Consider the following 15,139-nt stretch of genomic DNA (forward strand, 5'->3'; position numbering starts at 1 on the left):
ATGCTGAATTGGCAATGGCAAGCACTTTGGCCTTGTCTTTTGCACAGCAGTCTGTGCTACAATGGGGGCAGCAGGGGCAGTGAGAGGGAACCAGAGGTAGGCAGCAGTCAGGCTTGAGTTTAATGAGGAGCTGGGCCAGACCATACATAGACCTCTGCCCATCCCCTTGCCCATGGCCCTAAGAAGCCAGAAGCAGACCAGGGGGAGCTCTGGCTCCTCCCCAAGGCAGGTAGCCATGGTCCCTTGGACTTTGTGCAAAATACTAAATGTTAATTTGGCATCGAGGGCCTGCTCTGAAAAAAGAGGGCAGTTCTTTGTGCAGCCAGCCCAGCAGGGAGGGAAAATGGGTTAGGAGGCCCCTGGCCAAGAAGGAAAAGGAGAGATAGGAAAGGAAAAGGAGAAAACTCCCCCTAGCTTGGGGGCACAGGGCACATTTCTGTAAATTCCTCTGGGGTAGACATCCAAGCAGTGGAGATTACAGATCCTCATCTCCAATGCCTTCGAAGGCGAAATTGCCGTGAACGTCACTGGCACTGGCATCTGTGCTGGGACTGCCAATCCCCCGCAAGCTCACAGCACTCAGCTTACTCTGTAACAAAGGCAGGGTGGGGTCAGAGGGCTTGAGCCTGGAGGACTCCTACAGACACCAACCTCGCCAACCCTGTTAACTCACTGAGAGTTTGACCATGGACTCCCGGCTGGCATCAGGTGACTCCTGGGGAAGAGGAGGCAGAGTTATCAGATTCACTGGGGGAGATAAGGCAAGTCTGGAAACCAGGGTAATGACCCGGGGTGATACTTACGAGCAGTGGTGGGGATTTCACTGCTTGCTGGCTATCTGAGCGTCTCAGGGTGCCCCCTACCCGCCGGCGCAGCATCTGGGGACAAAAATCCAATATGCTGATCAGGGTCACAGAAGTCAGGGTCACTTCTGTCAGAATCTTAATTATATCCCCTCAAGAGAAACCTCAGGACAAAAGGTAGGGAGAGCATAACACTTAGCGCTATCCCCACACTCAGCTGCCTGGTCCCTGCTTGCTGCTTACCTTCCTGATACTGCCCCCAGATTTCTTCACCATCAGTTCATCTACCATTGATTGGAGGCAGATGCTCATCATAATAGCCTGAGAGCAGAGAGCTTGTTGACTAAGGCGTTCATCCTGAGCCCAGCACCCTAAGACAAGGGCTCCCATTCACATGGAGTCCTGGAAGCCCTAGATGGTTATCTAAGGGGCTCCAGAGGAGGTCTGAGGGTGGTCTCACACCTGGGGGCTAGTGATGGTAACCCACTGTAGCCGGTCCTTGCTCATAAGGTATTCAAAAGCCAGTTCCAGGCGCACCTCACCCCGGCCCCGGCCTGGGCTGTTTGTACCTCCACTAGGCAGTGGCACCTAGGAGAGGAAGAGAATTAGGCTACCTCTTCCAAACCACTGCAGCCCATCCTTGAAGCTGAAGACTTGCTGTACCCCGACCCAGGGAAGCCTTCCCTCCCACCTTACTCACAGAGGAAGTAACCCGCCAGCATCGCATGCGGGTGACCCGGAAGGAGCCTTCGCGAAGTTGTTGGCCAGGCAGGCGGAGCTGGAGGCTGAGCTCACTGTTGCCTGCACTCACCACCACTGGACAATCCTTCTCTGGGAAGTCTGCCACACAAGCATCGAAGCGCAGGTAGCCATAGTGCCGCAGGGTTTGAGCCAGCCGGAGGAACTGAAAAATGTCAGCATGTGTCCTGGATTAGAAGGGGGAGTGGAGGCTCAGAGTATGCAATCCCATGCAGAGACAGCCAGGAAGAGCTCACCTCCTTCTTGGAGACCTTCTCTTGCAGAGATTTGAGCTGCCGATGCTGCTCTTTGGTGACTAGGATCCACCCACGCTCAATATCTGACACCGTCTATAGTTGAAATAAGGGATGGGGGTGGGGGCTCCAGTCAGTGGCCCCCCTGGAAAGTGTCCAGAGTTAGAAATGTTGAGTCTGACCCTAGCCCCACACTTGAGTGACCTCTTTAAAGTGAGACCTTGACCCTATCAACTTATAATAAAAGTAAGGAGAATTAGAGATGCTTCAAGAGTCCTGACAGTATTCTAGGAATATCCCTAAGAAGTGAGCACAAAGACAAATATTTTCTTAGGCAAGTGGGACACTAGAGTCATTTTCAGGGCAAGGGTTCTGATGCAGCTCCAAGCTCACCTGAGCATAAAGCAGGTTCAGGCCAACTCGGTTCTCCATGACATCGTCATCATAGGCAGAGTCCCAATAACTGTGAGGCCAAGGGGTGGAAAGGGGTAATGGGGCTAAGCTGGGGTAAGGCGATAGAATGGAAAAATGGGGCAAAACAGGAGCAATCTGGAACTCTCAGGCTAATGGTGAGATAGTGAGAGGAAGTTTGGGAGGCCTGGTATAAATACATGGCACTACTCCCTTGTCTGGATTATTCTGTCTCCATATATGGCCCAATAATCACACTCAGCACTGTCCCCACTTTCAGGCTCAGCCCTGACCTCTTCCTTAGCACAATCTTATACTCTTGACTCCGAAGACTGGTAACAGACACATAAGGCAGCTCAAATTCTTGCAACTTCCGTACAACTATGGATTAAAAAAAAAAAAAAAGGAAAAATGTAATGAACCTCAAAAAAAAAAAAAAAAAAAAAAAAAAAAAAGGAAACAAGAAAGAAGCACCGTGAGAAAATGTTCCATTCTAAGGGGTGACAGGGAGGCAGAAACTCACTACTGGAAGCACAATGAAGTAGTAATGAAGTAGTAAAGTCTAAAAAGACTCACAAGAAAAGGCTCCATCCTCTCTTTCTCGAACAAGGAAGAGACTAAAATATCCAATCAAGTCATCTGGAAGATCCAGCTTTGCAGCTACAGCCTGGGGACAAGAAGTACAGCTCATCCTATTGGCTGGTCCCAGTCTTCCCCAAGCCCAGGACCTGGGGTGCAGAGGGTGCAGGGGCAGTGCTGAAAAAGCACCTTACCTCCAAAACATCCTCGGTCTGATCTGAAGTTAGCACGTTGACCAGAACTTTCTGCCCATTGCTGAGCAGCACTTCCAAGGAGACCTCCTCTGTGGGGACCTGCTGTGTCTCCTGTGTGAGCATACATGAGGTTGGGAAGCTCTGCCTTATTAACACCTGTCCCCAGACAAGCTCTGTTCCGTCTGCAACTCTCTATTTCTAGTCCCCTTTTGTGTTTCATTCTCAGCTGCTTAAACATAGGTTGAGCTTTCCTTGACTTTGACGTCAGTGGTACAGCAGACACTCCATTCCATTATCAAAGTTCCAGAATGACTCCTCTCAACCATACCATTAAAATGACATGGCCCGGGCTGGGGATATAGCTCAGTTGGTAGAGTGCTTGCTTAGCATGCACAAGACCCTGGGTTCAAACCCCAGCACCACCACAAAAAAAAAAAAAAAAATGACATAGCCCTCCAGCAAATCTTTCTCTTAAATCTAGTCTCACTTAAAACCTTACCTGTTGTGCACGACGCAGGAAACTATTAAAGGTCTCACTGCTCCCAAGCAGTGGGTCTTGTCGAACTGTGGGAACAAGAGAATGATGTTCTAGTATTTTAGGATTCACTGGCTTCCCCCAATACTCTTCTTAGTAGTTCCCTCCCGACCCCATTTCCTGGGCTGATGGTGGCCTGCCACATCCCCCAGCTGGCCTCACCTCACTCAATGTTTGCATAAATTCTTCACCTGCCCCACCCTTGGCTGCCATCTAGTTGAGTCCAGTCTATAGAACTAGGGAAATAACAATGATGTTAATCTAAAGCACATCAGATAGAAATTAATTTCTCCCCACCAAACTAAACTGCCTTAAGACTATTTAGTGTAATACTTGTATTTCTCATAGGTGTTAGTGCCCAAATTGCTTTGCTAGTATACACTTAAAAATCCCTACTTTGCTCTTAACATTAAATAACAGATCAGACAAGAGGCTTCTCACATGTAGAAATTAATGTAGGACTTTTACAGAGCCAGCTGTTTTAGTTTCTCCCTATAATCTCAAAATAGTCTAAAGTTCCTCCAATCACTCACCAGCTTGCATGTACTTCTCTAACTGCTCTCTCCTCTGTTCTACCTCTGCAGGTGTCAGAGAGAAAAGCTTCTTTGGGGGGAATGCAGGAAGCACATTGGCCCCATACTCCTTCCGAAGCTACATAGAGAAAGAGATACAACCCTTTTGTAAACACAGAAAATGAAGGACGCTATTGAGACAGAGTTCACCATATCTACTCTGGTCAACTGGGAAATAATTCCTGTGGCAGAATTAGCAACTCAGTGGAGCTGTCTTAGATACAAGTTCTTTTCTTAGTGTGTATAAGTCAATCTCTTCATATGGTGGGGAGGGTTTGTGTGGAAAAAGGTCCTAAAGGGAGCCCCTCTATTATCTAACAAGACTTCATTGAACCTTCACAGGAAGCAGAGGACTTTTCAGGGACATTTATGTGCACAAATAGTTATGCCATAACTAAGTAAGTTCATAAAGTAGCTAATAGGACTTAAAGACACTTTATGGATCAAGAAATTCATGTTTCAGTTGTAGAAACTGAGGTTCAAAGAAATTAGGTAACTTGCTTGGGGTTGTGCAATTAATTATCAGTAGAACCAGGCCACTCTACTGAGTTACAGAGTTCACCATCTGGTAAGGAAAGCAGAAATACATCGTAGCACACATATAAGAATAATTGGAACAGCTATACACATTGAAATGAGCCAAGGAATACACAAGGAAATCAGTGAATGGTTTGTATAAGCAGGAAAAAGAATTTAAAATTGCAGCTCAGATGACAGAAGGAATGTGCTTTCGTAGATAGGGAGAGTTCTGTTTTTTCATGCAGAGGCAAAGGCTAAAAGAACAGTTAAGAAGGTACAGAAAAGCAGGAAGCAGGATGATAAGTATAGGGAGGAGCAGTTATTGTGGCAAACATGAAGTTCCTTGGGGAGTTCCCAGAAAATGTCAGACGAAAAGATAAAGCACTTCACCCTCCCTTTGGCAGTGATTAAAGAGGAACCGGATGAAGCAAAAAATGGAGATATTGATGTCCATGTGCAGGCAAGAGCTGGAAGCTGCCTTCAGCCAGGAGTGCTAGTCCCACCTGCTCGTGCAGCCCCAGGAGCTGGCTGTAGCGCACCCGACAGTGCAGGACTCCGTTCACGTGAATGTTATAGGCCTGAGGACGCAAAAGTAGGCAGGCATTTTAGGGTGGCAGTCATGGCAACATCTCGAGAACCTAGCCGGAAGTTGTCCGGCACAGCTCATTCAGAGTAACGCACCGAGATCTCCTGAAGATTAGCTAGTTTGTTTTCCCCAGGGAAAGCAGAAGGGCCTGGGGAAACTGGGGCACTTGTGCTACAGTCTCCCTCCCCACAGGCCTGAGACGCCCACCAGAGCAGCCACAACCTAGCAAGGGCAGGCGACTGGTCGAACAAAGGACCTATTGGAGCTGGGGCGACTTCTACACGAATTTGAGACACGACAAACGCTCCCAGTGTGGTAGCGACCTTGGATCTGGCCCGAAGAGTGGCTGCCAGGCCTTGGAGGCCGCTCCCAGAGCTCCGGCCCGTTATCCCCGCCCCGGCCCAGCTCTGGCTGCTCCTCACCACGTAGGCGGAGCCGCCGCTGTCCCCGCTGCGGGACTCGGTTTCAGGAATGGAAAAGTGCATGTTCCCTATGGCAGGGCCCCTCCGGGGTCCGGACTGTGAGGGCCCCAGCGGCTCTCCACGCTCGCCTCCGCTGCTCAGTACGTCCCTGCGGCTTCACTCGCCATTTTGGGGGGCCTGGGATCCGTGGTGGGAAGACGGTAGGACGTCGGCTCCGGGCGTAGAGACCCCAGCATTCTGGGAACTGTAGTCTATAGGCAGAAGGAGGCTGTCAGGACCGGCAGCCCAAAATTGAGACGGCCCTCATCACGACCCGTAGTCCGGGGCGGGACCCGATGCACCTCCGGAAATTGTAGTTCGTCTGCAGTGTGCGCAGTGGGTGTTGGTGGTGGAACCTCCAGCCCAGGTGGCGCTGTAGTCCCAGTGTAGGCGAAGCTAGGCGAAGCAAGCCCGGTGACTGCGGTGGGCGGAGCCTAGGACGGTCCGCGATGGCTGCGGTGGCTGTGGCTGTTCTCGAGGGTGAGCGAAGGGCCGGGCGCACCAACTGGTACGCAAGCCGACGAGCTCCGGACGGCTAGTGCTGGGCCCTGAGCTCCTTTGGGCCCTGCCGTTCCGTTCCGGTGCCGCGCCGGCCTCTGGCTTAGTCTCGGGTGCAGCCCCACGCTGCGTCCCGGCTGGTTCCCGTGAGAAGGGTGGGTGACTCCTCCTTCCTCCCACCCCGTCTGTCCTTTGATCCTGCCGCGCAGTGCGTCCCCACGCGGATCCCTGGATTGCCTCGCGCCTGGCGGCGGAGCCGTGGTCATGCCAACCCAGCAGCCAGCTGCGCCGAGTGCGAGTCCCTCCAAACCCTCTCGGAGCCTCTCTGGCTCACTTTGTGATCTGTTTTCTAATTCAGACTCGGGATCCGGAATGAAGGCAGAACTTTCGCCTCGACCTGGGGTAAGTGAGGTGCCCTTCCAAGCTGCCTGTCAAATGCTACGCAGGACTCTCTGCTTCGTTCTACCCTATCTCCCATCCCGTTCAGTATCTCAGTTAAAACAGCGAAATTTTTACAGAGCCTAATGGTATTTCAGTCTGATAGTTGAGGAGAAACCTCCATCCCTGAACGGGATGTAAGCTTGTAAAAGTTAGCTTGTGGATGTGAGAGAGGTTTAGGTACCTAACCTTGTGGGAATCTTCTAAATATCCAAGAGTGTTGGTTCATCATTGGAACTGTTGGGTGAAGAGCAATGTCCTATGTCTGTGTCTTAGGCAGCAGGGAGGGAGATGACCCAAGAAGAGAAGCTGCAGCTTCGGAAGGAAAAGAAACAGCAGAAGAAGAGACGGAAGGAGGACAAGGGGGCAGAACCAGAAACTGGCTGTGCTGTATCTACAGCACAGTGTCAAGGTGCGAGGTCTTTTTTAATGGGCTGGGGTATGAAATTGGTTAGAGGGAGGTGTTGATGTGATAGGACACAAAATTGGTTTGAGCAAATGCAAAGTGAAAAGGTGCAGATAAATTAAAAGAGAAGTTTTGGTTAGGGTAGAAATCACCTGTCTGGGGCTTGGGCACTTCTTTCTTCTACCTTTAGTAGGCACAACCAGAGAACTGCCAGGAACTGGCATTCAGTTGGGGGGCACTCCTGGGGAGAAAGTTCCAGCTGGTCGGAGTAAGGCTGAACTTCGTGCTGAGCGTCGAGCTAAACAGGAGGCTGAGCGGGCCCTGAAACAGGCAAGAAAAGGGGAACAAGGAGGGCCACCTCCTCAGACCTGTCCCAGCACAGCTGGAGAAATCCCCTCAGGTATTTTTCCCTCATTTCAAAATCTCATGCTCCTAATTCTGTGCTAGCTAAGGCTTCCCCTTGTAAAACACTTTTCTCCCTCCCATTCTCACCTTGGAACCCAAAGTTCAAAATTCTTCCATCAACCCCATCCTTTCCCTATTTCTTCTTCTACTTTATTTTCCGTGCCCCTATATCCTATTTTTCTTGATGTGCCTTATGCCCTAAGAGTAAATTACCCATTTCAAGGCCTATTATATCTTGAAAACAGCCATTATTTTTTAGGAGTAAAGCGTCTCCCAGAGCACACTCAGGTTGAGGACTCCACACTTCTGAGAAGGCTTGTTAAAAAAACAGAGCGGCAACAGGTAGGAAGTAGGTTGGTATGTGTAGATAGGGCTGAGGGAGGAAAATTGTTCCCGGCAAAGTGAGACCCTGGAGAAGGGATGGGTACTTGGATCAAAGTAGTGTCATTGTTCACTTGCTTCCCAGCTTCATCACATTGTTTTAAACTCTGGGCCATTGGTCCTATTCCCATTTTGTCAAGGTTCCTACACGAAAGGATTATGGATCCAAAGTCAGTCTCTTCTCCCACCTACCCCAGTACAGCAGACAAAACTTCCTGACCCAGTATATGAGGTAGGATCCTGTGTCATAACATTTAAATCTGAGGTTTAGTAACTCAGTCATTAAAAGACTGGAAGTTTGAGATGGGATATTTGGAAATATGAACTCAAGACAAAACTCTAGAGGAAATGGGGAGTCTACTAGCGAAGAAAGTTCCTTTTCATCAGGGGCAAGGGGGCAATAGGTGCTCAAGTTCCCTTGCAAAGTATGTGACACCGCCATCCCATCAGCATCCCATCCTCTGTGATCCACCCAGCCATGGTGCGACTCGGCCTGCAGTACTCCCAGGGCCTGGTCAGTGGCTCCAATGCCCGGTGTATTGCCCTGCTTCGTGCCTTACAGCAGGTATGCCCATCCTGTTCTCTTATGACCCCCCCAAACTACCCCAGCTTCTCTCACCCGAGGTAATCTCTTAGATGAAAAGGGAATGACTCCCACCCTCAGAACATTTTCCTCACTGAAGCTTACCCTGACGTCCCTTTCAGAGATCTTTATTGAGGAACACTATGCTGATCGGTTTGTATACTCTATAGGTGATTCAAGATTACACAACACCTCCCAATGAAGAGCTCTCAAGGGATCTTGTGAATAAACTAAAACCCTATATCAGGTAAGGATGACCACTACAAGTCCACTCCCATTTCATCCAGGCCTTTGCAGGTCCTCTTTCTCTTGCTTTTCTACTCTGTTTCACTTTATGTTCTGTCTTATTTTCTAAGAATGTTCCAAAAAAAAAAAAAAGTGACAGCTTTTTAAGTTTTAACAAGTTGCACAAACTGAGGTGTTATTGTTGCAGCTTCCTGACTCAGTGCCGCCCCCTGTCCGCGAGCATGTACAACGCCATTAAGTTCCTCAACAAGGAAATCACCAGTGTGAGCAGCTCCAAGCGGGAAGAAGAGGTGATGAATAGGAGGAATGGGAGAGGCATGCACCTGTAGTTATGATTTAGAAACATGTTTGGAGCACTCAGGAAGGCCAGCACAGGCGACCTGCCCTGAGCAAGGCTTAAGGAGGTGGTCCATCTCTTACTTGTGCTACCTGTGGGCTCCTTTCAGGCCCATTGTTATACATAAATTCAAGCATCCAGATGACAATTAGAGGAAGAAAAGTATCCATTTCCTGTCTCTAAACATCATACTCCACTTAGGCCAAGTCAGAACTTGGAGCAGCCATTGATCGGTATGTGCAAGAGAAGATTGTGCTTGCAGCTCAGGCAATTTCACGCTTTGCCTACAAGAAAATCAATAATGGAGATGTGATTCTGGTATATGGATGGTATGATCCAACTCCATGACTAAGAAACTGGGGAGTGGAATGGTGGGAAGATAGGATTATCCTCTTGCCTTTGAAAACTAGTGACTTTTTATAACTGAATCTCTTCTGCATCCCTTCTAGCTCATCTTTGGTATCAGGAATTCTTCAGGAGGCTTGGTCTAATGGCCGGCGGTTTCGGGTAGTAGTGGTGGACAGTCGGCCCCGGTTAGAGGGAAGGCACATGTTACGTTCTCTGGTCCGTGCTGGGGTCCCTGCTTCCTATCTGCTGATTCCTGCTGCCTCCTATGTGCTCCCAGAGGTGAGGGCAGAGGAAAGGGACTCCAAGGTTGGAGGTAAAATGGTGTAATAAATAGACATAATCCCACTTTCTTTAGATTTAGTTATTTAAAAACATTAGAATAGCACAGCCCAGGTCTGAGGTTGTAGCTCAGTGGTAGAGTGCTTGCCTAGCACGTATGAGGCACTGGGTTTTATCCTCAGTACCACATAAAAATAAATAAATAAAATAAAGGTATTATGTCCAAAAAAATAATATAACCCTGTTTATACTTACTAGATACTCTAGTATAATGTAGTATGCTCTAGTATAATGTAGCTATTACAAGAACATTATATTAATCTGGCAGCTACCAACAGAACAAAACTAACCTTAAGGTTTAGATTTCCTGTAGAAGGCTTGGTGGATCAATAGTTAGGTGTTTTCCAAAAACAGCAAGCATTAAGATTTGTTACTGTCCTGGGCAGAAATGGGGGAACTTTCTGCATTGATATAACATGGCATTTTTTCTCTTCCCTTTCCTTACTATTCAAAACAAAAGGTTTCTAAGGTGCTATTGGGAGCTCATGCACTGCTGGCCAATGGATCTGTGATGTCACGGGTAGGGACAGCACAGCTGGCCTTGGTGGCTCGAGCCCATAACGTCCCAGTGCTGGTCTGCTGTGAAACATACAAGTTCTGTGAGCGTGTGCAAACTGATGCCTTCGTCTCTAATGAGCTAGGTAAGCAGGGCATAAGAGAAGCTTCCAAGCACCCAAGAAAAGAGGTAAAGGGGAAACTAAACCACAACTTCTTTCCTAAATGGATAAAAAGAGTGTACTTCCCATTGCAGATGACCCTGATGATCTGCAGTGTGAGCGGGGAGAACATGTGGCCCTGGCTAACTGGCAGAACCACCCATCTCTACGGCTGCTGAATTTGGTCTATGATGTGACTCCCCCAGAGCTTGTGGATCTGGTGATCACAGAGCTGGGCATGATCCCTTGCAGTTCTGTTCCTGTTGTCCTACGAGTCAAGAGCAGTGACCAATGAGGGGGAAACACTGGCTCAATAAACAGTATATGCCCTACATTCAACAACTCTGCTCCTTTGTATTTCTTTTAGTGTTTCCACCACTTAAGAATCTGTGCCTGCTGATAACTTTAGGCCCTTGTAGAGACCCTCTCAGGTGACTGCCAGTGATTTGAGGCCGAGGTGAGGGTCCTTATGGAGATCCAAACCTATCCGGATCTTTAGTCATTAATATTGAGCATCTCCTGTCAGACACTGAACTAGGTATTAAGAGAAACACATGGACAAATAAGAGTAATGTTAGTATTTGTTTTTCTTTCTTTCTTTTTTTTTTTTTTTAGAGAGAGAGGGAGAGAGAGAGAATTTTTTTTTAATATTTATTCTTTAGATTTTGGTGGACACAACATCTTTGTTTGTATGTGGTGCTGAGGATCGAACCCGGGCCGCACGTATGCCAGGTGAGCGTGCTACCGCTTGAGCCACATCCCCAGCCCGTAAGTTAGTATTTGTTAAGTACTCAATGTGTATCAGAAATTGCTGAGTCCTTTATCACCTACTCAGAAAAATCAATATATTGCCAAGAAATAAATGATATTTTATAGTTGAGAAAATAGGAGGCAACACAGCTAAGGCATAGAAAGTTACTTGTCTAGGATAGTACAGCTAGCAAACAGCTAAACCAGGATGTGATCATAGGCAGTCTGAATCCAAAGACTTAACTTTTATGATGTAGGAAGATAGTCAAATCATATCTACAGTATGAGATAAATTCTAGTAGTATGAACAAAATTCCTTGGAAACACCAAAATATGATGCCATTTGGTTTAGCAAAGTTGGTGAAGACTTGACAAGTAACATTCGACCCAATCCTTGAAAGGTTAAGTCATTTCCCATTTGGAAAACAATCAGAAGGCAAATTAACGGAGGAGATTGCTTGAACACAAAAACTGGCCTTATAACAAGTTGCCAATTTAAAAGAGTCAAGTAGTGTAAGGAGGTTAGAACAGGCTTAAGCATGACAGCGCTCCAAATTGAGGCTAAACTGAGTTGAATCACTGCTTAGCTTCAAAATGGAAAGTTTTCCATTTGTGTGCATGTTTTATTAAAAATTTTTAAGCATCACAAAAGGAGACCGAGTCAGGTGCAATGGTTCATGTCAGTAATCCCAGAGACTTGGGAGGCTGAGGTAGGAAGATCACAAGTTCAGGACCAGCCTGGGTAACTTAAAACTATCTCAGAATAAAATAAAAAGGGTTGGGGATACAGATCCATGCTGGAAGGCTTGCCTAGCTTGCATGAGGCCCTGGGTTCAATCAGTGGTAGAACTCTTGCCTAGCACATTTGAGGCACTGGGTTTGATCCTCAGCATGACATAAAAATAAAAGGTATGACCAACAACAAAAAGATTGGGTTGTAGCTCAGTGGTAGAGAGCATGCTTAGCATGTATAGGGTCCTGGGTTCAATCTGTAGCATTAAAAAAAAAAAAAAGTCCTGCTTTTCTCATGGTATTGACTTATAGAAACCCAGTCAATTATCATTATAAAATGTTCTGCATTCTGTATTTGTTTGCTTTCATGTAGTATTAATTTATTCTCTGATCTGTGTTTCTATTTCAACTTTTTGGGTAAGGAGAGTAATAAGTGGTTCTGTATGCTTTATATTGTATCTCATCAGGAAGCAAACAATGGTTGTTTCATGTTCAGTGATGATTGGGTCCAGGCATTTTAAAGCTTTCCCCAAACCTTTCATTTAGTGGTTTCATCCACTGATGATTGTTGCCTGAATAATTTCTTTGGGAGATGCAAAATGGTGATTATTCTATCATTCTTTGCTTGTTTACTGGATGATAATCTATAAAGAACTACCTCTCATCAGTTAGTTATTCTGAACTACAGTTCATACTGGAAACGCAGGATAAATACTTAAGTTTTTCCTTTTATTTGCCAATTTTCAGGAATTGGTCACTAGTTACTGCCAATGGTTTACAATGAGCATGTCTTGATTTTTTTTTTGGGGGGGGGGCTTCCCGTTTTCTCTCTTTTCAAGATCAGTGTGAAATCAGTCATCAAAATTAAGCAGGGTCAGTTTTATGCTTTAGAAAGATAGTAGAGATTAGAGAAATAAATATATTAGTTAAGATTGTTTTTCAGGGGCTCTAGTTGTACCTCAGTGATAGAGTGCTTGCCTAGTATGTTCAATGCTAACACCATCTAAAAACAACTTAAAAAAATAAGTCCATACACAACTTACCAAAAAAAAAAATAGAAAACAAAAAAGATTGTTTTTCAGGGTTGAGGGTGTAGCTCAGTGGCACAGCTCTTGCATAGCACGAGATACTGGGTTTGCGGGCCAGCAGAGCACAAAAAAATAAATAAAGCCAGGCTGGAGTCGTGGCTTAGTGGTAGAGCACTTGCCTGGCATGTATGAGGCCCTGGGTTCGATCCTCAGCACCACATATAAATAAATAAAAGATCCTTTGACAACTAAAAAATATTTAAATAAATAAATAAATAAAGCCAGTTGCCATGGCACATACCTGTAATCCCTGCAGTTCAAGAAGCTGAGGCAGGAGGAGCTCAAATTCAAAGCTAGCCACAATAACTTAGTGAGATTGCCTCAAAATAACAGACTGGGCATATTGCTCAGTGGTTAAGCACCCCTGGATTCACTCCCTGGTACCAAACAAATAAATAAAAAAAAACTGATCCAGCAATTTCACCTCTAGGAATTCATCCTACTCATATACTTGAGTGTTTGAAGTAACTTAGATACAAAGTTATTTATAGCAGCATTGTTAATAACAGCAAAAGATTGGAAGCCACCTAAATACCCCTTAGAATCAGTAATGTACTAATTAAACCATATTACATTCAAAAAATTAAATCCTGGGCAGTAATAAAGAATGCAGAAGGTTTTAATGTACAGAAATAGATCTATAAAATGCTGGGTTTCTGTTCTCAGGACTAAAAGGCTCAGGGGTCACTCTAGTTAAACTGGGCTAACTGGGCTGCACGAAATAACCATACAAGAGACACAAGTACCTTTTTCTTTGGGGTTGCTGTGAGGGCTTCTCTGACCTTAAGGGTCCAAAGAAAGAGAGAGCAAGGAAGAACACCCGCTGACCCCTTTTATTGAGGAGAAGCTATTCAAATGAGGCAAGGGGTCAGGTTTCAGGAGGCTGAGTCTATCTTCATGATGTCCACTGTCAGCAGGTTGACTGACACCTGGGTAGGCCACACCCAAGGGCACAGTAAGAGGAGGGGACACACACAAGGCACTTCCATGGAAGATTCTATCTTAAATAGGGCAAGGGGTTATATTACAAAGGAACAGATGAGCATAGCTTCACCCATGGGGCTGTAGCAAGACACACCCATTTCTGTGACTGAGCCCCTCAGCACCCAGCTGGGGAATGTAACTCAGTTACCGGTAAGGTTGGCCTCCCATATATAAAATACACTCAGTTAAAAGAAGATACAGGACAATGTGGTAGTTAGTTGCTGTTTGAATGAAAAAAGGGGGAAAGATACATATAAAAGTAAAACGCTTTGGACAGATAATAAGAAATGCCTGTGTGGCTAGAGACAGTTTGAAGACACTTTATACCCTTTTGTATCTTGAATTTTTAGCCATATGACTGTTTTGTTCTAAAAATAAATGATTATTCATTTTAAAAAGATTTCACAATGGTTTAAGTCAAAGATAGCCAAATCTGAGGCAGCAGGGATTTAAAGACAGATTTGTTCATTATAGAATTAAATATTAGAAACAGAGCTGTCCATCACACAAGGGTTTAAGAGATAGCTAACACCTAAGAGAAAGAAGACACCCATTCAAGACTGTTGGCCTCTAAGGGAGTGAAACAGGAGTGGAACGGATGTCTCCTTATTTAGATCTTAGTTAACACCTGCAGTATTTTTTGTTTCTTTAATAAGACCAGTTTTGCTACTTTGCCCAGAAAGGCCCCAAATTCCTAGATCAAGCGATCCTCCTCTTTGACCTCAAGAGTAGCTGGGACAACAGACATTAGCAATGGTGCCCAGCTTCTCCCATACTTTTCTTAAATGTTTTGTGCAAGGAAGGAAATTTAATTGGCGATATTATTTGGGAAGAGAAAGTTTGGCTGACTCCACTTCTTTCCGTCCATGTCGATATCTCTTGCGCTCTCTCCTAGTGGGTGTGTGGAGATCTGTTAAATTTATGCGGCTTTAAATACCTTTAGAAAGGACAGAAACTTGATGCACACCCTTTTCCACGGCATTACACCACTCAATGAGGGAGTAAGGCAAAGCCTCTGAACAAGACCGAGCTGCGTCCCTGTCCCAGGCCTGACTTTTCTACTGCTCTTACTCCTTTTTGTCCTCTTTCCTAGCCCCCTTTCATTTTCTTCCTGTCTCGGATGCATCCCTGACTTCACTAGTGGTAGAAACCAGACTCATCCGCTGGCGGCCGGGGGCGAGGGTCTCTTGATCTCCGCATTTCTGTCCAGGCTCGGAAGGTGTAGGGTTGCAGTTGCACTCTCAGACGCAGCCGGGTGCTTCGCGTCACAGGCCTGTTAGTCTGTGCGAAAGGGGC

The 15,139-nt window shown here is 46.2% G+C and overlaps 2 protein-coding genes across 7 annotated transcripts; one reads left to right on the top strand and one right to left on the bottom strand.

Annotated features, from left to right (window-relative positions):
* Positions 1–97: 97 nt before the first annotated feature.
* On the bottom strand, positions 98–5,961 carry Snx17 (sorting nexin 17). Its single transcript, XM_005322523.5, has 15 exons — positions 5,614–5,961; positions 5,109–5,183; positions 4,048–4,165; positions 3,479–3,543; positions 2,980–3,090; positions 2,783–2,873; positions 2,500–2,587; positions 2,189–2,258; positions 1,799–1,891; positions 1,504–1,707; positions 1,266–1,391; positions 1,047–1,124; positions 804–878; positions 674–715; positions 98–589 (listed from the first exon to the last, which is right to left on the bottom strand). Exons 1-15 carry the CDS (start codon positions 5,674–5,676, stop codon positions 476–478), a joined length of 1,413 nt encoding a protein of 470 aa, XP_005322580.1. The 5' UTR covers positions 5,677–5,961; the 3' UTR covers positions 98–475.
* A 16-nt stretch (positions 5,962–5,977) lies between these two features.
* Positions 5,978–10,631, top strand: Eif2b4 (eukaryotic translation initiation factor 2B subunit delta). 6 transcript variants are annotated; one of them, XM_005322522.5, is made up of 13 exons: positions 5,978–6,132; positions 6,509–6,552; positions 6,865–7,000; positions 7,188–7,394; positions 7,659–7,741; positions 7,921–8,012; positions 8,231–8,345; positions 8,534–8,610; positions 8,797–8,899; positions 9,148–9,275; positions 9,396–9,573; positions 10,094–10,274; positions 10,385–10,631. In XM_005322522.5, the coding sequence occupies exons 1-13, from the start codon at positions 6,102–6,104 to the stop codon at positions 10,582–10,584; spliced, it is 1,575 nt and encodes a 524-aa protein (XP_005322579.1). In that variant the 5' UTR covers positions 5,978–6,101; the 3' UTR covers positions 10,585–10,631. The 6 variants fall into 6 exon arrangements, with proteins under 6 accessions (XP_005322579.1, XP_005322578.1, XP_021580255.1 ...); XM_005322521.5 differs by having other exon boundaries at positions 5,979–6,132; positions 7,185–7,394; XM_021724580.3 differs by having other exon boundaries at positions 6,079–6,160; positions 7,185–7,394.
* Positions 10,632–15,139: the final 4,508 nt, after the last annotated feature.

This window comes from Ictidomys tridecemlineatus, chromosome 12 (genome assembly GCF_052094955.1).
Source record: "Ictidomys tridecemlineatus isolate mIctTri1 chromosome 12, mIctTri1.hap1, whole genome shotgun sequence".
Taxonomy (NCBI): Eukaryota; Metazoa; Chordata; class Mammalia; order Rodentia; family Sciuridae; genus Ictidomys; species Ictidomys tridecemlineatus.